General features: G+C 47.0%; 1 protein-coding gene across 1 annotated transcript; it reads left to right on the top strand.

Moving 5' to 3' along the window:
• The first annotated feature begins 21040 nt into the window (after window positions 1-21040).
• On the top strand, window positions 21041-22428 carry LOC123066178 (CRIB domain-containing protein RIC4). Its single transcript, XM_044489315.1, has 2 exons — window positions 21041-21565; window positions 21658-22428. The coding sequence occupies exons 1-2, from the start codon at window positions 21454-21456 to the stop codon at window positions 22146-22148; spliced, it is 603 nt and encodes a 200-aa protein (XP_044345250.1). The 5' UTR covers window positions 21041-21453; the 3' UTR covers window positions 22149-22428.
• The last annotated feature ends 1953 nt before the right edge of the window (window positions 22429-24381 follow it).

The following is a 24381-nucleotide window of genomic DNA, read 5'->3' as shown; positions in this document are numbered from 1 at the left end:
TTGGGTATACCTTCTACTTAAGATCCGAGGGCAAGATCTTTGTTGCCAAGAACGGATCCTTTCTGGAAAAGGAGTTTCTCTCGAAAGAAGTAAGTGGGAGGAAAGTAGAACTCGATGAAGTACTACCTCTTGAACGGGAAAGTAGTGCAGCTCAGGAAAATGTTCCTGTGATGCCTACACCAACTGAATAGTAAAATAATGATGATGATCAAGGTACTTCGGATCAAGTTGCTACTGAACTTCGTAGGTCCACAAGGACACGTTCCGCACCACAGTGGTACGGCAACCCTGTCCTGGAAATCATGTTGTTAGACAATGGTGAACCTTCGAACTATGAAGAAGCGATGGCGGGCCCAGATTCCAACAAATGGCTAGAAGCCATGAAATCCGAGATAGAATCCATGTATGAAAACAAAGTATGGACTTTGACTGACTTGCCCGATGATCGACGAGCGATAGAAAACAAATGGATCTTTAAGAAGAAGACGGACGCGGATGGTAATGTCACCATCTATAAAGCTCGACTTGTCGCTAAGGGTTATCGGCAAGTTCAAGGGATTGACTACGATGAGACTTTCTCTCCCGTAGCGAAGCTTAAGTCCGTCCGAATCATGTTAGCAATTGCCGCATACTATGATTATGAGATATGGCAGATGGACGTCAAAACGGCATTTCTTAATGGGCATCTTAAGGAAGAACTGTATATGATGCAGCCGGAGGGTTTTGTCGATCCTAAGAATGCTAACAAAGTATGCAAGCTCCAGCGATCCATTTATGGGCTGGTGCAAGCATCTCGGAGTTGGAACATTCGCTTTGATGAAATGATCAAAGCGTTTGGGTTTATGCAGACTTATGGAGAAGCCTGCGTTTACAAGAAAGTGAGTGGGAGCTCTGTAGCATTTCTCATATTATATGTAGATGACATACTATTGATGGGAAATGATATAGAATTCTTGGACAGCATTAAGGCCTACTTGAATAAGTGTTTTTCAATGAAGGACCTTGGAGAAGCTGCTTATATATTAGGCATCAAGATCTATAGAGATAGATTGAGACGCCTCATAGGTCTTTCACAAAGCACATACCTTGATAAGATTTTGAAGAAGTTCAAAATGGATCAGTCTAAGAAGGGGTTCTTGCCTGTATTGCAAGGTGTGAGATTGAGCTCGGCTCAATGCCCGACCACGGCAAAAGATAAAGAAGAGATGAGCATCATCCCCTATGCCTCAGCCATAGGATCTATTATGTATGCCATGCTGTGTACCAGACCTGATGTAAACCTTGCCGTAAGTTTGGTAGGAAGGTACCAAAGTAATCCCGGCAAGGAACACTGGACAGCGGTCAAGAATATCCTAAAGTACCTGAAAAGGACGAAGGACATGTTTCTCGTTTATGGAGGTGACGAAGAGCTCGTCGTAAAGGGTTACGTCGACGCTAGCTTCGACACAGATCTGGATGACTCTAAGTCACAAACTGGATACGTGTATATGTTGAATGGTGGAGCAGTAAGCTGGTGCAGCTGCAAGCAGAGCATCGTGGCGGGATCTACATGTGAAGCGGAGTACATGGCAGCCTCGGAGGCAGCGCATGAAGCAATTTGGGTGAAGGAGTTCATCACCGACCTAGGAGTCATACCCAATGCGTCGGGGCCGATCAAACTCTTCTGTGACAACACTGGAGCTATTGCCCTTGCCAAGGAGCCCAGGTTTCACAAGAAGACCAGGCACATCAAGCGTCGTTTCAACTCCATCCGTGAAAATGTTCAAGATGGAGACATAGATATTTGCAAAGTACATACGGATCTGAATGTCGCAGATCCGTTGACTAAACCTCTCTCGCGAGCAAAACATGATCGACACCAGAACTCTATGGGTGTTCGATTCATCACAATGTAACTAGAACTAGATTATTGACTCTAGTGCAAGTGGGAGACTGTTGGAAATATGCCCTAGAGGCAATAATAAAAGCATTATTATTATATTTCCTTGTTCATGATAATTGTCTTTTATTCATGCTATAATTGTATTATCCGGAAATCGTAATACACGTGTGAATACATAGACCACAATACGTCCCTAGTAAGCCTCTAGTTGACTAGCTCGTTGGTCAACAGATAGTCATGGTTTCCTGACTATGGACATCAGATGTCATTGACAACGGGATCACGTCATTAGGAGAATGACATGATGGACAAGACCCAATCCTAAGCATAGCACAAGATCGTGTAGTTCGTTTTGCTAGAGATTTTTCAATGTTAAGTATCTCTTCCTTAGACCATGAGATCGTGTAACTCCCGGATACCGTAGGAGTGCTTTGGGTGTACCAAACGTCACAACGTAACTGGGTGACTATAAAGGTGCACTACAGGTATCTCCTAAAGTGTCTGTTGGGTTGACACGGATCGAGACTGGGATTTGTCACTCCGTATGACGGAGAGGTATCTCTGGGCCCACTCGGTAATGCATCATCATAATGAGCTCAAAGTGACCAAGTGTTTGGTCACGGGATCATGCATTACGTTACGAGTAAAGTGACTTGCCGGTAACGAGACTGAACGAGGTATTGGGATACCGACGATCGAGTCTCGGGCTTGTAACGTACCGAATGACAAAGGGAATAGTATACGGGGTTGCTTGAATCCTCGACATCGTGGTTCATCCGATGACATCATCGAGGAGCATGTGGGAGCCAACATGGGTATCCAGATACCGCTGTTGGTTATTGACCTGAGAGCCGTCTCGGTCATGTCTGCGTGTCTCCCGAACCCGTAGGGTCTACACACTTAAGGTTCGGTGACGCTAGGGTTATTAGGAAGACTTGTATGTGATTACCGAATGTTGTTTGGAGTCCCGGATGAGATCCTGGACGTCACGAGGAGGTCCGGAATGGTCCGGAGGTAAAGATTTATATATGGGAAGCTGTCATATGGACACCGGAAGGTTTCGGGGGCATATCGGTATTGTACCGGGGCCACCGGAAGGGTTCCGGGGGTCCACCGGGAGGGGCCACCCCTCCCCGAGGGCCACATGGGCTGCGTGGGGCAGGAGCCAGCCCCTGGAGGGCTGCCCCCCCCTTGGGCCCATGCGCCTAGGGTTGGAGGGAACCCTAGAGGGGGCGCCCCCCTTGCTTGGGGGGCAAGCCCCCCCTCCCTGGCCGCCGCCCCCCCCCCCCCTCTAGATCCCATCTAGAGGGGCCGGCCCCCCTTGCCCCTTCCCCTATAAATAGAGGGGTGAGGGGAGGGCTGAACACCTAAGCCAAGGCGCAGCCCCTCCCCTCCCCAACACCTCTCCTCCTCCGTACGTGCTTGGCGAAGCCCTGTCGGAGTACTACTACAACAACAACATCACGCTGTCGTGCTGCCGTTGGAGCTGTCTTCCTCAACCTGTCCTTCCTCCTTGCTGGATCAAGACGGAGGAGACATCGTCCGTACCGTACGTGTGTTGAACGCGGAGGTGTTGTCCGTTCAGGACTTGGTCATCGGTGATCTGAATCACGGCGAGTATGACTCCATCATCACCATCCCCTTGAACGCTTCCGCACTCGATCTACAAGTGGTATGTAGATGCAAACTCACTCCCTTGACTCGTTGCTTAGATGAACTCATAGATGGATCTTGGTGAAACCGTAGGAAAAATTTTAATTTTCTGCAACGTTCCCCAACAAATAGAAGTGTGATGATGATCAATTTTCATTATTAGAGCATTGCCCCAGTGAGGAAAGGATGATGGAAACTATGATTCCCCCACAAGTCGGGATAAGACTCCATACAATGAGAAAAATATATAAAAGGAAAAAAAGAAAAAGAAAAAATAAAGAAAAAAATAAAGAGAGAAGGGGAATTGTTACTATCCTTTACCACACTTGCGCTTCAAAGTAGCACCATGTTTTTCATAAACAGAGTCTCCTATCTGGTCGCTCAAGAATTTGATCAGGCCGAGGAGTTAAGAGTTCGCCAGTGCAGTCTGCCTAACGTGAGAAAATTGAGTGACCCGACGAATTTGAGAGTACAAATTTCTGACCGTTGCTGCGTTGAGTGCCAGCTGTTGAGTGGATCCCTATCCTGACAACCGTCATGTCTAAAGGGTCATTTATGAGATTGCATGTCGGGTTGCCCGATGGCTATAAATAGTCGCCCCCTACAACCATGTGTTGGTTGGATGCTTTAGAGAGAACTTGACACTTGACATATGAGAGCAACCCTTTCTCTAATGACTTTGTGAGAAACCCAAGTGAGAAAAAACCCAAACGGAGGCAAAGTGACTGAGCATCATTGAAGAGTTTGATCTCTGTGATCCGAGGCTAGTTACTTTTGTAGATTGTCATTTTTCCAATGGTTTGGCATCATGTTCTGAGCACCCAACAGTTATTGTGGCCTGCCGGTGAACAAGTATGTGAATGTTTTGAAGTCTACCTAGAAGATTTACCACGAGTGATTGGGCGAGGTCTACTGTGACCTTAGCTCGAGAGGAATACGATGGAGACTAAGTGTCTTCGGAGTTCAACTCAATCGCCTCAACCAGGCGTAAAGTTGATACATCAACTAGAACTATTTATACCAAATTCCTGTGTGCTCACTGAGCCTACCCGGTTTCAAATTCCTCACCCACATACTTTAAGTTATTTCGTTGTTGAAGAATTTGTGATCTATCTTTCTGAAGAACTTGAACTGAAGACTTTCATCATGATGTTTCTTATTTCTTCAAGTCATCTTCTACATGGCTGAATGCATTTATGATTGCATGTTTTTCATTCGCATCTATCTTGTATGCATGCTATATGTTTCTGTGATGAATTAGTCTCGTCCTCGTTTCTATTTCTTCACTCTATTCTTCGTCAAATTCATCAAAATTTGATGAATTTTTTAAAATCTCCAATTCACCCCCCTCTGGGAGTAAACCCGCGCTTTCAATTGGTATTAGAACAAGGTACTCCCTTGTTCTATGTGATTTTGGTTTAATCACCTGGAGTTTTAGCTATGTCGACCGCAGGTATGATCAAGGTATCCTTTATGTGCCCCATCTTCGATTGCATGAACTATCTGCCATCTTGCAAAGGTCGGTCAATCCCAATTGAGTGACGGTCCATAGCTCACAGTTCATCGCCAAGATTCGCTTTTGCATCAGCCATCTATGCATTGTGAAGCTTATTTGGGACAGGATCTCTAATGTCTATGAAGGAGCTTACACTCATCAAGATCCCTGGCTTGTTGACTTTAGCTATTCCATCAAGTCTCGGGAACCTGATCATGCCCCATCATCTTCTACGACCTGCCTCATGGCAAGAGACACCAAGGTACTTCAACGTCCCTCATCTTCATCTAGTGATGATGAATCTGATGAAAATCTGACGTCCAATGATACATCTCTGTTGTATCTATAGTTTTTGATTGTTTCATGCCAATATTATACAACTTTCACATATTTTTGGCAACATTTTATATGATTTATTGGACCAACCTATTGATCCAGTGCCCAGTGCCAGTTCCTATTTGTTGCACGTGTTTTGTTTCGCATAAAATCCATATCAAACAAAGTCCAAACATGATAAAATTTATGGAGAAGTATTTTGGAATATATGTGATTTTTGGGTCTTGGGATCAACGCAAAAAGGGGCCCATAGTGACCACAACCCACCATGGCACGTCGGGCACCCCATGGCGCACCCAGGTGTCTTATGTCGTGCTCGGTTGGGGCCCTTCTTCCGGCGTAAGAAAGATAATTTATGGAAAAAATCGTGTAAAAATTTCAGCGCAATGGGAGTTACATGTCTCCGGGAATTTAAGAAACGGTGAAGGGGCCCTTCTGGGGAACGTGAAACAGAAGAGAATAGAGAGGGAGATCCAATCTCGGAGGGGCTCCCACCCCTCCACCGCCATGGAGGCCATGGACCAGAGGGGGAACTCTCCTCCCATCTAGGGGGGAGGCCAAGGAAGAATAAGAAGGAGGGGAGCTCTCTCCCCCTCTCTCCCAGTGGCGCCGGAGTGCCGCCAGGGGCTAGGATCGTGACGGCGATCTACATCAACAATCTTGCTACCATCAACACCAACTTTCTCCCCCTCTATGCAGTGGTGTAACACCTCTTCTCCCCGCTGTAATCTCTACTTAAACATGGTGCTCAACTCCATATATTATTTCCCAATGATCTATGGTTATCCTATGATGTTTGAGTAGATCCATTTTTCCCTATGGGTTAATCGTGATCTTGGTTGGTATGATTGTATATTTTTTTATGGTGTTGTCCTATGGTGCCCTCCATGTCGCGCAAATGGAGGGGCCCCCACTATAGGGTGTTGCAATAAGTACATAGTTTGCTTATTGTCGGTGTTGCGGGGGTGACAGCAGCATAAACGCGGATAAGTGGCTTATGGCGTATGGGAGTAAAGAAGACTAGATACTTAGTGCTATGGTTGGGTTTTGCGACCTTAATGATCTTTAGTAGTTGCGGATGCTTGCTAGGGGTCCAATCATAAGTGCATATGATCTAGGTAGAGAAAGTATGTTAGCACATGCCTCTCCCTCATATAAAGTTACAAGAATGATTATCGGTACTTGTTATCGATTGCCTAGGGACAAATGACTTTCTTGTTGAAAAAACCTATCCACTTTTATTACCTTGCAATTTATTCGTAGTTTTATTCTCGCAAAGTACTCATAGTTTTATTCTCACAAAATAGTTTCATACTTGTTCTAGGTAAAGCAAACGTCAAGTGTGTGAAGTGTTGTATCGGTGGTCGATAGAACTTGAGGGAATATTTGATCTACCTTTAGCTCCTCGTTGGGTTCGACACTCTTATTTCTCGAAGAAGGCTACAAACTATCCCCTATACTTGTGGGTTATCACCAACTACTCTAAACTTGCTAAAATCACCACTAGGCAACAAACTGCTATGGAAAGGATTCAAAATTTGTTAGACAAAAGCGATGACCCGATGAACAATGAAATGGACGTAATCAGGCTCTGACTGACGATCTCGAAAGTCTTCAGCCAAAGTATGATGAACTTCAAAATCGTCATGTCACCTTCTCAGCCGAAGACGAGAAGCTGTCCTATAAATTTCTTCGAAGGAAGCAAGATCTCGACAAACTGAGAGCGGCTCAGGATGATCTTGAAAAATAATAATTCTTTACTTGCTCAACAGATCGGTATCTCTCGGGAATAATTTGTTGCACCTTCCTTGAAATGTCTTGAACGTGAAAATGCAAATTCTTTGGCTGAGTGTTCAAATGCTTCAGTTTCTGCAATATCTTCAAATGTCTCTGTGGTATCAATCCCCTCATCTGAGGATACCACAAGTGTTACTGACAAAAATGCAGGGCTGAAGGAATCATATGTCACCGACATGTACAAAAGCCTCAAAGGGCATCAAACCCTTTGTGATGTGCTCAAGTAGATTTTGAACAAGAACCCTAGGTAAGAGAGTATTGCTTTCGAAAGAAAGCTCAATGCATATGGATCATATTGGAAACATGAATACTATCCCAAAACCACCTGGGTTGCTGCGAAAGGACCTCCTGTAGATCCATCCACTCTATCTGGTTACCACTGTGATTCTTCATATTTGTTAGATGAGTCATTTGACTCTAACTAGCTGTTCAAAAATCAGAACGGTGAAGTATTTACTAGATTTTTTGGTACTAATTGCAGGAATGGCCCCCCAATGAAGCAAATATGGGTGCCCAAAAGCCTTCTACAAAATCTTTAGGTGAATGTCATCATGAAACCATCAATGGACATCCCAGAGAAAATTCTTCACATGGAGCAAAGTCATCAAATGAACCCAGACCTACTAATGGTTCCGCTAATACTTATGTTTCTAGGGGAAACAAACATCGGTCTGATGAATATGTGCATTATTCTTCGAACCACTACGTTCACATATCATCGAAGAATTTCTCTACATATTCATTTGAGTACTCTAACCCCCCTGTGAATAGGAATGCATATCCTCATTGCCTAAATTATCTACCAATGTGCTTCGATACATTGCTTCTTAGCAATCCATTCAGATGTGGATGATTAAAAATAAAAACTAATCTCCTCTACGAGGTCAAGTTTTCAGACAACAACGAATGTCTGATGAAATTGCTAAAGAGTTGACAAATGCTTGTTGGGATGCAAGCTAAACATAATGATACAAACTTTTCATTTCACACATCCCCTATGCTGCTAAGATTACTATCATTTGATGAAATTCGTTGATGAAATTGATGATCATATTCTTCATACTAATGTTCTACAAAATGACACATCCAAAGCCACTCAATGAATATTGGACAAAGGCTGCACGAACCACATGACTGGTGATATGAAACTACTCACTGATGCTCCCCTTACACCGTCTCATCTGAAGCATATCACATACGCTGGCAAAGGGAAAAACAAGATACTGTGTTTAGGTAAGGTTGCTATCTCGAAGGACCAGCACAAGGGAAAACTGATGCTTGTCGAATCAACCTCTTGTTTGTCTTACTACTTTGTGATCTTGATATGATTGTCATCTTCCATAAATATAGATGCATTATGCTATTGGACTCTGACAAATCCAAAGTCTTTGAAGGCTTTAGGAGAGTGATTTGTACATTGCAGATTTATCTCTAGGTCCTCAACCCGCCTCTACCCTTCAACCACCGCTGCACTACTACCATTACCAAATTACCACCTCCGATGCGAAGGAGATGCCTACCAGCGATTGAGACCTAGCGATGGACCGTCGTTCGGAGTTGCGGCATGCCATGACACTCAAGAAGTAGCTCTCCACACCGGCTGAATCGCCCATCCGCAACTTTGTCAGGATCCCGCACGACGATGATGACGATGGCAGCGGCGCAGGAGACAGGTCGTGCAATCTCATGGACACCATCGATCAGGACATTCGAGGTGAGGGCGGGGCTGGTGGTTTGATCAGTTGGAAGCCGTTGCGCCAATGGCTCTGGGTCTGTCGGGTCGCGGGCGCATGGCACGCAACAGGGTCGACGACCAAGCCACCCCCGCCATGGCGAGCAGAGCCTCCCCGAGAAGCTGCAACAAGTACCACTGCTCCCCCGACAAGGGATCGATGGCCGTGGCCTTCTCCTACGCGTCGTACCTCAGCGCTGTGGTCGTCGACGACGATAGGAACATAGAAGAGGAGGTGGAAGACAATCATGAGAAGCGAGTTGCGGTGTCGATGTCACTGATGGCGCTGCAGGAGCAGATGGACATCCACTTCGAAGCTTTTGCGGACGGTGGTGCGTTCCAGTGCGGTACAATAAGCACGACCGCGACGAGGGGCAGCGATAGGAAGAAGAGGAGGAGAAGGAGGCGCATGTGTGCTGTGTGTGCATGGTGCGGCATAAGGGCATGACCTTCATCCTGTGCAGCCACACCTTCTGCCAAATCCAGCGGGCTCCGGCTCACACGCGGCAAGTGCCCGCTGTGCAACGTCTTCATCTAGGACATCCTTCACATCTTCTGAACTGGATCCTCTGCCATGTCTAGTAGCATGTCGCCGATCAGTCATGGGTTAAATTTTTCTTTTTAAATGGAGGCAAAAGCTTTGCCTCATCTCATTAAAAAGAAGGGGAGTAACAAACTAATTGAGGTCTTATGAGGTCATTACTCCTCTACAAATGAAAATATAAGCCTACTCCCGCGGCATCAAAGAACCCAAGTGCCTAGCCCTGGCAATGATCCAGTTTTTCACCTCCGCCTTAATGCCTCTGACCACCACAGTTGCCAACCTACATGTGTGTTGAAAAACTCCCGCTTTTCTCTCTTTCCAGACCTCCCATGAAACAAGCATGATAAGAGAAGACACCACTTTCCACCTATGACCATGGGTGAGAACCACCAAAGTCCACCACTCATTGATAGATGGTATTCCTGCCCATGTCACTACATCCAAGTCTGGCACATCCACCAACTTTGACCGCATTCCAAATTCGAGTGGAGAACCTACATTTGTAGAGGAGATGCGCCACGGTCTCCGGCTCCCTCTTGCAAAGCTGGCATAAGTTGCAGTTTTGTCAACCTCTCCGTTGTAGTCGATCGGCGGTCCAGACCCTATCCTGAATGACCAGCCATGGAAATAATTTGCACTTAGGCGGTGCCCATCTATCCCACACCATCTTGGGCATGGGTGAGATGATAGATCCCTCGAATTGGGCCTTCTAAGCCGAGGCCGCGGAGTAGATCCCATTGACGGTAAGGTTCTGTTTGATGTCGCCGGCAACGTTGTCATGTAAGTGCACCTCTTGAATCTTCCAAAGGCCGCAAAGTTGCTCAATGTGCTCCACCGAGAGGCCTCAAAAGGTTGATCCACCGGATCCAATTGCTTTCGAGCAAGGCCCCCTTCACAGATTTGTTCTTGTTGGCAGAGATCTCGAAAACTAAAGGTGCGAGATCTTTGAGCTTCTTTCCATCCAACCACGGAGAGTACCAAAACTGGGCCTTCCGACTACCCCCCACGGCAATCATCATCGTGTCATAGAAGAGGTCTCTGTAAGTGGAGTCACAGGGGTTTCCGTATCCCACCCACGCCCGTTACGGCTCCTTCCACTCGTACCAAAGCCAACGAAGCCGTAGGGTCCAAGCATACAAGCGAAAGTCAAGGATGCAGAGTCTAGCAAGTCGTTTTGGCCAGCAAACCAACCGCCAACTGACCTTGCACTGTCCTCTGGACACTTTGTCCGAGCCCAACCAAAGGAAAACTCTCTCGATGCCCACAAAGGCGGAAACAGTTCCCTCCGGCAGCTTCAAAGCCGTGGCATGGTAGGGGGCAAGGGAGGAGAGCACCGACTTGACTAACTCAGACCTGCCCACCGTGGTGATGAGGCGACCCTGCCATGGCACCAGCTTACCAGCCGCCTTAGGGCATCTCCACTAGGCTCCCCAAGAAGCCCCCCAGAGGCACTTTTTCAGCGCCGGCGGGCGAAAAACTGCCCACTCGCGCCCCCACGACCTTAAAAAACGCCGGATTTGGCCAAAAACACAGCCGGCGGTACCAAGGCGACCCCAGGCCATCGGGGGGCTGTTGGGGGCGGAGAGAGAAAATTTTGCATGTGAATGGCCCACTGTCAGCCTCCCACTCGTCTCTTCATACTTTTCCTCCCGGTCCCCACCTACGTGCTTTTCCCACATACTCGGCCCCCTGCTGGTCGTGGCCGCCTCCTTGCCGCACGCCGGCCTCTGCCTCCTCCGCCGCCCTCTGCTCACACAGCTTCGCCGCGTCGTCCTACTCACAGCGCGCCGCCGTCGCCGCCCTGCTCGTCGCGCGCCGGCCCGGGCTCGAGGAGCGGTGGCATTGGCCGGAGCTGGCGTGGCCGGGGCGGCCCGCGCCCGTGCCCGCCTCTGCGTGGTCGGGGCGGAGCTCGCCCGCTCCCGCGCCCGCCTCTGCGTGGCCGGGGCGGAGCTCGCCCGCGCCCGCCGGGGCGTGGCCGGGGAGGAGCTCGCCCGCGCCCGCCGGGGCGTGGCCGGGACGGCCCGCGCCCGCGCCCGCCTCTGCGTGGCCTGGCATGCACCAGCAGCCGGACGGGCGTGCTCGGCACCATGGTCCGGGGCGCCACAGCACCGCGCCCAGGTCTTCTCGGCGGCGTCGAACGCGACGGCGGGGCAGGGAGCACGGTGTCGAGCTGCGGTGCCGCCACGCGTCCTCGAAATGCGTCTTGGGTGGGGGGCGGCTGGGAAAAATTTCGTCCCACGGTCAAAATCTTCGCCGGCAGCCCCCCAGGCGGCGAAAAAAACGCCTCCTGGGGAGGCCAACGGATGGAGATGCCCTTACCCACGAGGTGCTGCAGATGAATCTTCCTCAACCGATGGACCGAGAGGGGTAGGCCGAGATAGCGCATGGGGACGGTGGAGCGAGCTGCAGGGAAGCATGAAGGACATCGTCAAGGTCGATTTTGGAGCCTCAAATTGGAGCCACCATGGTTTTTCCCAGATTTGTCACGAGGCCAGTGACCTCCCCAAAGCCCACAAGGAGGGAAGTAAGCTGCTGGATATCAATTTGTTCGGAATAAGAAACAATGCGGAGAATGGATGTAAATTTTGGAACAGTTGTGACTTGTGACAGATCGACAGAGAGCGTATGGTGTCATTGTTCTTGTTCGGACGCACATTAATTCGCATACGAAAAACCAAACAGCAATCAGTGCAGCTTTGGATCGCTCGATCTACTCTGGTTTGTTTATGGCTGGGTAGGAGCAACTGCGCGCTTGTGATTTTTAGTTTAATTTCCCTGTCTGTCTGGAAGACTTCCATGGATTGTTATGTTCATAACAGTGTATTCATGTCAGTGTCAGTTGCGATCATGATAAGTCGATGGCTAAACTCACTGCAGCTACATTTTTTTCCAACGAGACATGACCAATCATCTTGCGCACTTCTGTTTTGATGGGGTGTTGACGTCTTGTGTTTTTTTTTTCTTTTGAGAAAGACGTCTTGTGTATTTGACCATGCTATAAGGGCGTGTTTGGTTGCAGTCTTGAACAGTACCCGCGTTACATACACATCTCAACCCAGCCCAACTCTGGAAAAACAGCCTCATATGCGACATCTGCAAATTGTTTGGTTGACTGCATATGGACTTCCTGCATTAGGGGATCAACTTTGGCATGTTGTTTGGTTGCCTGCATTGTCTCGGCGCATAGAACTACACGCTATTTGGTTGCCCGCATGGGGTATGAGTAAGAGCTAGCACTCGCACTTAGCACACAGGGTTAAGAGCTAGCAGACGAAGGGGGAGAAGAAATGCAGTGTGCGCCGGACCATGACGACTGCGATGGACAGTGATCGTGGCGCCGTGTCCAACATGACGAGCACGGAGTCATGGGCGAGCGACCCCGTCGGCGAACTAGTTGGAGTGCTCGCGCAAAGACAATGGACAGAGGAGGAGAAATGCGGTGCTCACACCATGGCATCGTCAGTGTAGTAGGACGAGAGAGAGGAGCTGAGATGATCGATGCCGAAAATGACTCCCGTGTAGTAGGACGAGAAAGAGAAGGTCAGGAGGAGGCCAAGATGATCGACCCCGTCGGTGGCAGAGAACAGAGGAGAAGAACCCCGTCATTGTGCGCGCCATGGTGGCTTAACTGCAGTAGAATCATGGAGAGAAGGCCGAGATGAACGACGGCGACGATGACGCTACCACAGCAAGACGCCAGATAGGAGATCAAGAGAAACCACGCCGGCTAGAGGAATAATTAAGCAGTGTCTTAAATCATAGCACACATATCCATATGTACAGCCATGAGAAATATGTAGATCTTCTCGTCTACGATCGTCGAGGCAGAAAACTTGCAACACGAATGTTGTGTAGAATTGCGAGATTAGGCTGCTGGTCAAAGAAAATTTCAAACAGTTGATCGTGCGCGACGAATCTGACAAAATCCATCCGAAACAACTTCAAATTGGAACAAGAAATTGAGCATGTATGGTAGACGAAACTACAAACCGATCGCCTGAATAGACCGTAGCATCGATGTGCATCTTTTTCGTGTAGAGCTTACCACGAATCGAAGCATCGTTGTGTAGATTAGAGGGGCATGGAAGAGAGGAGATTAGAGAGGAGCTTACTCCAGGTTGAAGAAGACACCACATAAACATCTCGCATCTCTCCCTTTTTCCTCGGGCAGGGGCCTGCTAGGTGCGCTTCCGCTCGGCCTGGCTCGAGAGAAACTGTCGATTGAGCGTTCCTAGCGAGCCAGGGCAGAGGTGCTTTAAGAAGCGTGCGATGCAGGACCAATAGTATATGCGGGCTACCGAGCAGGCTAGATCCTTCCCGCGCAGGCTTGGTCGAGGTATATGCAGGCAACCAAACACGTCCCAAGTGACCGTGAGGGAGGATGTATGTAGATCGTGCATGTGTGCATTGTACAAGTCATTGTTAAAAAATATATTTATCCGTAGAAGACACTAGAACTACGAAACTACTTATATCAAAAGCATCTACTGAAAGGGGGGAAAGTTGGTTGTTGTTGGTCATATCTCGTTGCATGGGCTGCCCTGGTCAAATTAGGTTGCCGTTGGAAGACTTCTTGTCACCTGTCCTGTTAATTGTTATGGTGTCTGCGTGGTAGCAAAACTTCTACTGTATGTTGTTGGTTGTTAACGTTGTCAACAGCATATCTTCTTTTTTGTACTCCCTCCGTCCCAAAATTTTTGTCGGGAAAATGGATATATCTAGACGTATTTTAGTTCTAGACACATCCATTTTTCCGACAAGTAATTCCGGACGGAAGGAGTATTATTTTTGGCTTTTGGGTCTGTAACAAATTAATTCCGTCATGTTTACATGTTTACAGTGGAACCCGGCTCTACTTTGGAGGCGTATGAAAAAAAAGGACTACAAAACTATATATTACCCCGCCCCAAAAATCTTTTCTTACATTTATCTAGATACAGATGTATCTAACATTAAAACATGTCTAGATACATCCGTATCTAGTCAAATGTAAGTCAAACTTTTTGGGATGGAGGGGGTATGATACTAAACTAAAGCAAAATGTTCCCGCAAAGAAAAAAGCTAAAGCAAAATGGTGCACAAAATCTTCAATGGTGTGTTTAGCGCATGGTTAATCTTTTTTTGGCTAATATGAACCTCCATTATATTTAGGGAAAGTGGGGAAAACTCTCACATCAAACTACAGGCATTACAATAAATATCAGCACACACACAAAAAGATTACAATCTCTCCAGTGAAGCACACGGAGCACATAAACATGACACATGGACATTGGACATGAATATCCAACATGCAACTTCAAGGGTAAAATGGTCACACATTTCAAAACAATGTTTTTGACATTTTAAAAAAATGTTTATACAATGTAAAAAAATGTTTTACTAATTAAAATAATGCTTTGTACCATAAAAATAATGTATGTGACATTAAAAAAACGTTCACACATTCCTGAAAATTGTTTCGGACATTTAAAAAAAAGTATGCAATGCAAAAATATGGTCACAAACTTAAAATTATATTTATACAATGTTGGTGAAATTATAAAAAAAATGTCTACAATGTAAGAAAATGTTCCGGGTAGTGTCAACCTTTTTATTTCATTTAAAAAAATGTACAAACTATATTTGGAATATGTTACCATGTATTCAGAAAAGTGTTATGAACATGTAATTTAGAAAAATGAACACCGCGTATTTGAAAAATGTCCAACGTGTATCAAAACTATGTTTCAAATGTGCGCTGGAAATATGCAATGTGCACTGAGAAAAAGTATACCTGTGTTATAAAAAATAAAAACAGAAAAAGTAAGAAAAATAGAAAACAAAGAAAACCAAAGTATTAAAAAACATTTGAAAAATATGGTGAATAAGTATTAAAAAAATTGAACAAGTATTTGAAAATGTTGGAAAAGTAATAAACAATGTTAACAAGTATTAAAAATGTTAAAAGAGTTTTCAAATGTTGAACAAGTATTTGAAAAAATGTTGAGTAAGTACTGAAAATTTTCAACAACTATTTGAAAAATGTTGAATACTTAATAAAAAAAATGTTGAACGAGTATATGAAAAATGTTGAACAAGTATTTGAAATGTTGAACAAGTATTTGAAAAATGTTGAATAAGTATTTAAAAAAAATGTTAATCATTTATATAAAAATCTTGAAGAAGTATTTTTAAAATGTTGATAACGTATATAAGAATGTAGAATGTAAGAAAAAAGGAAAAATGAAAACCGAAAAATAAACATAATAATCCAAAAAATTGAAAGAAAATGAAGAAACAAATGAAAAAACCCGCGGAAAGAGAATAAAAACCGGAGAAGAAAAAACCAAATAAAACAAAAAAGGAAAAATCCCGAAGAAGACCACCCGTGAGTTTTAAGTAGGGTGCGTCCCTAGTTATTTCCACGAAATGGTCTTTGGTGGGGTTGCTAGCTCAACAGGTGATCCTGCTGGAGAGCGCAGGGTTTGACTCCTCCTTCTCGCAATTCCAGTTTCTTTTTACGACTACATGCTGCCAGTTCGATCGCTTAAGGCCATAAATAGTCGCCGCGAGCCAGAACGAAGAGAACTGACACAGGCACCGAGCATTCGCCCTAAAATGCGCCGGCCCGGTATTGTCACCCATAGGCGATTCCTATTCGGAACCGGTTCCCGCAACATATAACTCCGGTGATGAAAGCGTGTTTTTTTTGTGGAACTGAAAGGGCGCGGCTATACATCGGTTATTGCGAATGTCGCGTTGACTTGGCCCGGTTCACGTAACCAGTACAGACTCACTTACGCATGAAGCTGGCCGTTGAGCTGAACGTGTGCTGTTATTTTAGTGGAGTGTTAATGTTGGCAGCACTAGTAGCTCATAGAGTTGATTCGCGTGTACATGAATGCCTAAAAAAAGTTGCCTGTGTATGCGATCTTTCTCTAGAAAAATAAGTTAGATAAAGGTTTTTGTACAACATGGTGAAAACTTTGTATGTACATATATTCCAAAAGTTAAAATTATTGAAAAATCTTAAAAATCATGAACTTGAAATATTTTAACGTGGTATAAAAAGATTGTTAGAATAGTTTTATAAAAATGGTGAAAAAATTCCAAAAAATATTCACCCATTTGAAAAAATGTTCATGACATATTTATAAATGTTTATACAATGTAAAACAAATTCTTGTATTTAAAACAAAACTGCTTATACCATTCTAAAAAATGTTCACGTGTTTTAGATAATACGTCCACGAAATATTTTAAAATGTTTATAGAATATAGAAAATGTGTAGCTTTAAAAATCCTTGTTATCATTAACAAATGTTTCAACATGTATTTGAATATTTTTTACATGTATTCAAAAAAAGTTTGAAAACATGTTTCATATGTATAAGAAAAAATTACAATATTTATGCAGAAAAGTAGACACCAAAACATATTTTTTTAAATAATGTTAGTCATTTATTTAAAAAATGTTAAACATGTATAAAAATATGTTTCTTATGTATACCAATAATGCATAATGTGTTTTAAAAAGAGACATCAATACATATAATGTAGAAAAGGTAATCATGTGTCTGAAAAAATGTTAAATGTGTATAAAAAATGTTTTTGCCATATATAAAAAATGTTCAATGTGTATAAAAAAAGTCCGTTAAAGAAACTCTGAAAACAGAATCCTAAAATTAAACCATAAAGAAAACACATAGATGAAAAAAACTTATGAAAACCAATGAAAAAATTAAGAAAAACAGAGAAAAGAGAATAATTAAATGAAAAGCTGTGAGAAACGTAAAGAAAACACATAAAAAGGAAAATAAAAAATTGCTAAAACCATAAAGAGGAAAGCATAAATAAGGACAGAAAAATCAATGAAAACTTGACCGGTCCAACCAGTGTACAAACGGAAGAAGAGGAAAACAGCAACCGAGCGAGCGAACGCAGCGAGCAAATGAGCAAAACGTGCTAATAGGACTGCCCATACGTGTGGACGCGAGAGCTACATCTCGCTTTTGTTGGGATATAGGTCTGGTGTTTATGAAAGGCCATTTTTAATAATAAATCCATGAAACCTTTCTTTGGAGGTAAAAGATAGGCTATCGACCCCTCTAATTAGGTCTTGGGACGTTGTTCGCATCCTCTCCACCAAATCAGAGATCATAGTCTCATAACGCAGAACATTTTTCGCTAAAAGAATTCTTCACTAACACATCAGCAACTTCATTTGCTTCTCGGAGACATTGAGCATATGATATCTTTGCAAAATCCGGGGCTAGCTCCTTGTATTCGAGCACTATAGCAACATCAGAACCCACATGGTCGCCGCCTGGCGGAATTGCCTCCATTGCAAACCTGTTGTCAGATTCTATCATCAACTTGTTACACCTGATTCTTCCTACTAAGTATAATCCATTTCTGGTTGTTGTTATCTCTGCCGATCAAGACAGTTGATATGTGGAAGGAATCAATTAGCAGCAACTATAGAGTTACCTTTTCCGTCACAAGCAATCGCGCCTATACGAAAGTGTTTCATACTGGAGTGTCGCATCTACATTAATATACCAAGAAGCTACCATGATCAATTCTGTTATAGGTAATCCGTCCAGGACCTAATGGTTCCCGGCCAAGATCTCCATTGTCACAGAATCCGATTGATCCTCCTTTACTACATCAGTTATCATTTCATGTAATTCCAACTCAGTCCACACATCCGTAGCTCGACTGCAGCAAAATAAAGTGTGTTGGATGTCCTCAAGTCCAACGTGACAGATCAAACATCGGGGAATTAGTGAAATATGGCTATCTTCTAGGATACCAAAGCAGGGGAGTGACCCATTTAGAACTTTCCATGCAAAGTGTTTATTTTTTCCCGGGATTCTGAGGTTTCGTACTTCCTTCATTATACTATTTATATGCATGTTACCTTGTCCATCAGAACGAGCTAGGCACTGGCCATGTTGGTGCTCAAACTCCCGGTGATATGCGGACCAAGTAGAAAACGTCCCAGACTTCATATAAAACTATGCCACAAAGTCCTCCATCATATGAACACTGAGGGGGGTTTGTAACATTCTATAGGAATCCACTTGAGAGAAAACATCCCTTATCAAACCTTCATCCTACTGACCTGTATGTGGATTAATGAGTCCTTCCACACATGTAAGCATTGTTGCACCTCTAGGAGTAATGACTTTTCGTGATGGGCTAGATGAAATCCAAGGGTCTTGTATATGTGCACCCGAACCAACTCTCCATATACAACCCCTTTTAAATGTTTGTATTCCTGCAACAACACTCTGCCAGGTGTATGACAATCCCTTCTTCGGGCCAGCCCCTAAGATATTACCATCGGGGTAGTATTTAGCACTCAAGACATGTGCACATAAAGAATTCGGGTCCTGGATTAGTCGCCAACACTGTTTTGCTAACATAGCAAGGTTAAAACTGAGAATGTCTCTAAACCCCAAGCCCCCTTTCTTATTCGGAATGCACGTTTTCCACCATGTGAACCGATACATTTTCTTCTTTTCCTCATTTGCCCCACCAAAATCCTTTCATTTCATCTATGATTACCTTACAAATTTCTTTAGGCAACCTAAACATTGACATATAGCATAGGAGGGAATAGCTTGTGCTACACATTTCAGTAATATCTCCTTTCACGGCATAGATAGAATCTTCTTCCTTTCAGCCCTTGAGCCTTTGACACACGATCAATAATATGTGGCCAATATATGTTTAAGGGTACTTGTACATTGTGTATTTGCCTTCATCAAAATTAGCGAGTCTGTCTGCAAAGAGAAGATGAGAAATAGTTGGAGCACCCCTGCTCACCTTTATACCATCTAGGTTCTCCATCTCCTCCCCACTCAAAGGAAACTAGAGAATTCGCTAAAAAAGGAAACAAGAGAATGAAATTGTCATATGATCAGACTATTTCCCTAAAATAGAAAAGGGTATGGCTAGGTCTTAGTCGATAAAAAAAATAAAGAAAAAACGGAACAGAACATTTTGCACATATCTCAAGAATATAACACCAACTAAGACTTAACGAAGTCAGCAGTGCTATGTAGCAATTTGGTAATGAAGTCTAGTCAACTAAGAGTTAGCAAGACTGAATAAGGTTGATTGTAATGGGAGTATCATAGCTAGTATCATGCATGCCAATTAGGCAACTTTGATGAGGTGGCATAATGAAGTAAGAGAGAGTTGAGTATCATATCATGATACCGTATCATAATAAATGCTATAATAGTATGTGTCATGCATGACAATAAATAAAGTCATCTATGATACTACCATATGATACTATGCATTAGAGAGGTAGTATCATACACTAGTATCTAATGCTACAATAGTACTCCCTCCGTTCCTAAATACTTGTCTTTCTAGACATTTCAAATGACTACTACATACGGATGTATGTAGACATATTTTAGAGTGTAGATTCACTCATTTTGCTCCGTATGTAGTCACTTGTTGAAATGCCTAGAAAGACAAGTATTTAGGAACGGAGGGAGTATGTGTCATGCATGGCAATAAATAAAGTCATCTATGATACTACCATATGATACTATGCATTAGAGAGGTAGTATCATACACTAGTATCATATGCATGATACTAACTTATGATACTACCCATTACAACCAGCCTAAGAAAACAGAAGTTCAGACTTAATTTGTTGGGCAGCTCGGACATCTACGTCATCGTGCAATAACTAGTACTAGTACTATGTTATTTGATGGTTTTGACTTCTTTTATTTCAATGAAATGATACGCGAGTTTTAAGCATTCGTGAAAAGCTGCTGCTGAACCTACTGCCGGTCGTTTATGCTGCCATATCCAATACCAATCCAGAACATCGCATACACGCAGACGACAACGGCAAAGTGCGGCGCGCAGTACTTGTGCACAGTCATTCTCCCTGAAAAGTTGAGCTGGATATTCTACGTTACCACTATACACGACACGAGCAGGTGAGGCGGCGGGTACGCACGCACGTCCGCCAATTGCCAGCCGAGTTGAGTCGTGGCAGCCGCCAACGGCCGAGCGAGCACCTTGCTGGCACGATGGACGGGCGTACGCCAATACGGCTCAACAGCACCAGAAGCGTACATACATACCACATACGTGCATACCAGTACATACTGGCACTCTGCGTACACCGCGTGTCGACAGCGTAGCGAGGCCCACATCCACGGAATGGGGATGAGAGGGACAGAGAGGGATTAGGAGTGGTGGGCACCGATGACAGACGGAGAGGGAAGCAGTTGGGCATTGGTCCATGGAAACCAAAACAAACCAAACCAAACCAAACGCGGGTTGCAGCTTCAGGAATACTGTATGCCCCAAGCCCAACTGCCCTGCCGCCTCACCGAGACGCCGACCAGCCGCGCACCCACTCAATCACCCATCGGTCCATGGCACCATGCATTATCCGTCCATGCCATGTATGCGTTGCGTGCGTCTCGCTGTCACGTGTTGTACAAAAATAGTCCTGCCCCGGGCGGGGGTCGGGGTGGGGGTGGGTACGAAATTACCAACCATCCCAACCGACTCCCTTCCCCCCTGTTTTCTTCCTCCCCGACCCCCACCCCCACCGCGCCGAGCACCACAGCGTGTATGCATGCAGTGCACCGCTGTTGCCGCCGCTGCACCACGCCTCAATATAGCAGTCGCTATAGGCCACCGGCTACGCGTGGTACCAGCCCTAAAACTACCGCTACAAGTGGTATGGTATTCTACTATTCTCCCCACGCCGCAGGTCGCCGCTTGCCTTGCCTAGCCACTCTCTGCCCCTGCTGCTAGCGCGCTCCCGGCCGATACCAAACTCGGCAACCCGTGGGTGGGCGGCTCGGCTGCAGCAGCACTAGCAGTAGCACTATCGTCTCTGTCTCCTCCGCTCCTGCTCCAGTTAAGGCTACCTCGCCGCCCGCCCGCCTGCCTGCCTTCCTTCCTTGCTCGCGCGCTAGCCGGCTAGCCCCGGGGCCCGGCCGGACTGATTGGTTGGTTCTGGAAGCGGCCGCGCGCCATGGGCAGCAGGGAGCAGCAGCGCGGCCGCAGGGACCGCTTCATCGTCATCCCCTTCTCCGCCTGCCGCTCCGCCGCCAGCGTCGACGTCGTCCAGTCCAAGAAGCCCCAAGGTACGCGACCGCGCACTGCTGTATATCGTTTTAGTTCTTGTTCGTTGGCTGATCGATTGGATGTTGGATTGGCGGCGACTGTACGTACGCAGGTGCTGGCGGTGGCGGCGAGGGGACGTCGTCGTCGGCCGCGCCGGGGATTAAGCCGGCCAAGGGGGAGTCGCTGTCGCTGGTGGCGCGGCTGCTGCGGGGGTTCAAGAACCTGTCCCACCAGATCTTCGCGGTGTACGACGAGGAGGACGAGGACGAGGAGGAGCCGGAGATGGTGATCGGGCTCCCCACGGACGTCAAGCACGTCGCGCACATCGGCTGGGACGGCAGCACCAGCACCACCTCCAGCGTCCGCTCCTGGAACCGCGCCGCCCCTCCTCCTGGCACCGCCGCTCCGGCCGCCGCGTCGGCGTCCACCTCAGCCTCAGCCTCCACCTCCTCCGCCGCTCCTCCACCGCCACAGGCGCAGCCTCCGGCGCTGTCCGCGCGGCAGTTCGAGCTCGCCATGGCCGCGCAGGCGTCCGCCGCGGCCACAGCCGCATCCGCGGCCGGCACCAGCGGCGCCCCCCGGCGCCACCACCACTACAGCTAGCGGCGACGTCACCAGTCGGGGGCGTGATTAAGCCGAGCCTGAATCTGGACGGCGGGTGGTGGGTCGTGCCGTCGTCACGAGCCCTTGTCTCTTGCTCCCCGAATTATCATCAGTTTCCCGTCAGAGCGAGCGATCCGTGTGTTCCCTTGTGTACGTACGTAGCCATGGCGCCATACTTTTTTCCCGGGGATTTTTTTGTTCGGTTCCTGCTTGTTTTACATACATGGTCACAACCGAATCCTGATACTACTGTAACCGGAGCACTATTTTACTCACTAAACTTTGGCCGGTGCCCCTCGTCGTCGCGCCACCTTTTTCTCGGTCGCCTCGGTGGTTCTCGGTGGCACGTGAACCCGCCGCTCGCGCCGGCGCGCTCCAGCGTCGCCGGTTCGGCCTTTTCCTCTCGGTTTCGATCGCCGTGACCGGCCGGCGGCCCGGCACGGCGCGCCCCATAAACTCTCACTCCGGCCTGGCGTACGCGTGTGCGCGCTCACGTACGTCGTGATCAATGGGTTGTCGACGCACTGCACCCGTAGATGTCCCGTGGCCGGGTTCATGCACGCGCGGGGCGCCGATCGCCGGGGGAGCGTGCCCGCGCGCGGGCATGTGATACGGGCCGTTTGTTGCAGCTCGCGGAGACGACGGTCGCTGTCCTATCCATCTGTCGGGTTCGGCTGCTAGCGCGATACGGCGGGCTCTGCTATCGAGCAAGCTGGCTGGATGGGATATCATAATATCATCGACTCACGAGCAGGGGAAGCGAAATCCTCGCCGATGTGAGCGAATCCATGTCCACTTTTCACAGTGCGCAGGCTGCAAGCACAACAAGGTTTGTTGTTCGTCCTGGTCATGAGTTGGTGCGGTACTGCGTGTGTCACGTCAACCACTGACTGGCGTGCGCAAATCTTTTCCCCTACTTCTCCTCCTCCCCACCGGCTCCTAGACCACCAACAATGGTTGTTTATCGGATAAGGAGGATCTTCCCCACTGACCCCAAGCCAGGACTACGATGGTTGTTTAGGGTTAGGGCATCTCCAATCACGGATCCACAAACCTCCTCCATGCGTGCGGACCACGCTGTTCGGCCGGTGAAAGTCATCCAACGCGGGTCTGTAACGGTCTGTGGCGTAGTTCGGATACGATTTCTTTCGCAAACCGAAGACAAACGTGTGGGGTCTCTGTGGGAGTCCGGATCGATCCCGCACTCGCTTCTGGCTGCCGCCTGGCAGAGCCGCCGTGCCAAGTAGATTGAGGCTGGCTTGGCGGCCAGCTAGCCCGAGGTCGAGAACGACACCATGATGCAGACGAGCTCCAACGACACCACCCCACTCCCGCGTCTCCTGTGCACGTCGGCTTCACCATGGAGCAGGCGCAGACGCACTACTACGCCGCCATGGTGCAACCTGCACCGGCGCCTTTGACGCACTACTACGCCGCCATGGCGGAGGTGAACCCGCCGCTCGCGCCGGCGCGCTCCAGCGTCGCCGGTTCGGCCTTTTTCCTCCGCTCCGATCGCCGCGACCGGCCGGCGGCCCGGCACTGCGTGTGTCACGTCAACCACTGACTGGCGTGCGCAAATCTTTTCCCCTACTTCTCCTCCTTCCCCTCCCCACCGGCTCCTAGACCACCAACAATGGTTGTTTATCGGATAAGGAGGATCTTCCCCACTGACCCCAAGCCAGGACCACGGGTTGTTTAGGGCATCTCCTTACAACGTGTTTGGTTGGGGTAATTAGAGACAGTGAATGAAAATTGAAGGGGTACGAGACTTCAAATCTACCTAAATACTAACGCCCAAGGATCAACGCCCGTTTGTGTTTGCACGAATTTTGGCATGCTTTGCCAGATTTTTTATGCCACGTAGGACTGGGCTGGTGTGTGGTCATTCATTCGATCGCCAACACGTCCGTTTCATCACGTGGAGGGGCCGGTGTGTGGGTGTTTAACAGTTCGCCCACACGCCAGTTTTCACGCATGCATAGGGGCTGGTGTGTGGGTGTTTATCAGTTCGCCCACACGCCCATCTCCTCTTCCACACCCAAAGCTGTCAGTTGTCATGTGTTTTGCTGGATACATGGCAACTGCCCTAGTGTGCTTGTAAGCAGATGGCAACTCTCTCTTTACCCGAACATGTTATTTTGCCGAGTCTTTTTGTAGTGCTACATGGCAATTGCCTAGTGTTAGTAGGTGGCAACTCCTAAAGATACCACTGTCGCCCACACGCCCGTCTCCT

Source organism: Triticum aestivum, chromosome 3B (genome assembly GCF_018294505.1).
Source record: "Triticum aestivum cultivar Chinese Spring chromosome 3B, IWGSC CS RefSeq v2.1, whole genome shotgun sequence".
NCBI lineage: Eukaryota > Viridiplantae > Streptophyta > Magnoliopsida > Poales > Poaceae > Triticum > Triticum aestivum.
This window is presented reverse-complemented; position numbering and strand designations above follow the sequence as displayed.

Excerpts from the sequence above, each read along its gene's own strand:
- LOC123066178 (XM_044489315.1), top strand. The coding sequence starts at position 21,454 with ATGGGCAGCAGGGAGCAGCAGCGCGGCCGCAGGGACCGCTTCATCGTC. Across the intron at positions 21,566-21,657 it reads CCAGTCCAAGAAGCCCCAAG|GTGCTGGCGGTGGCGGCGAG; the intron begins GTACGCGACCGC and ends GTACGTACGCAG.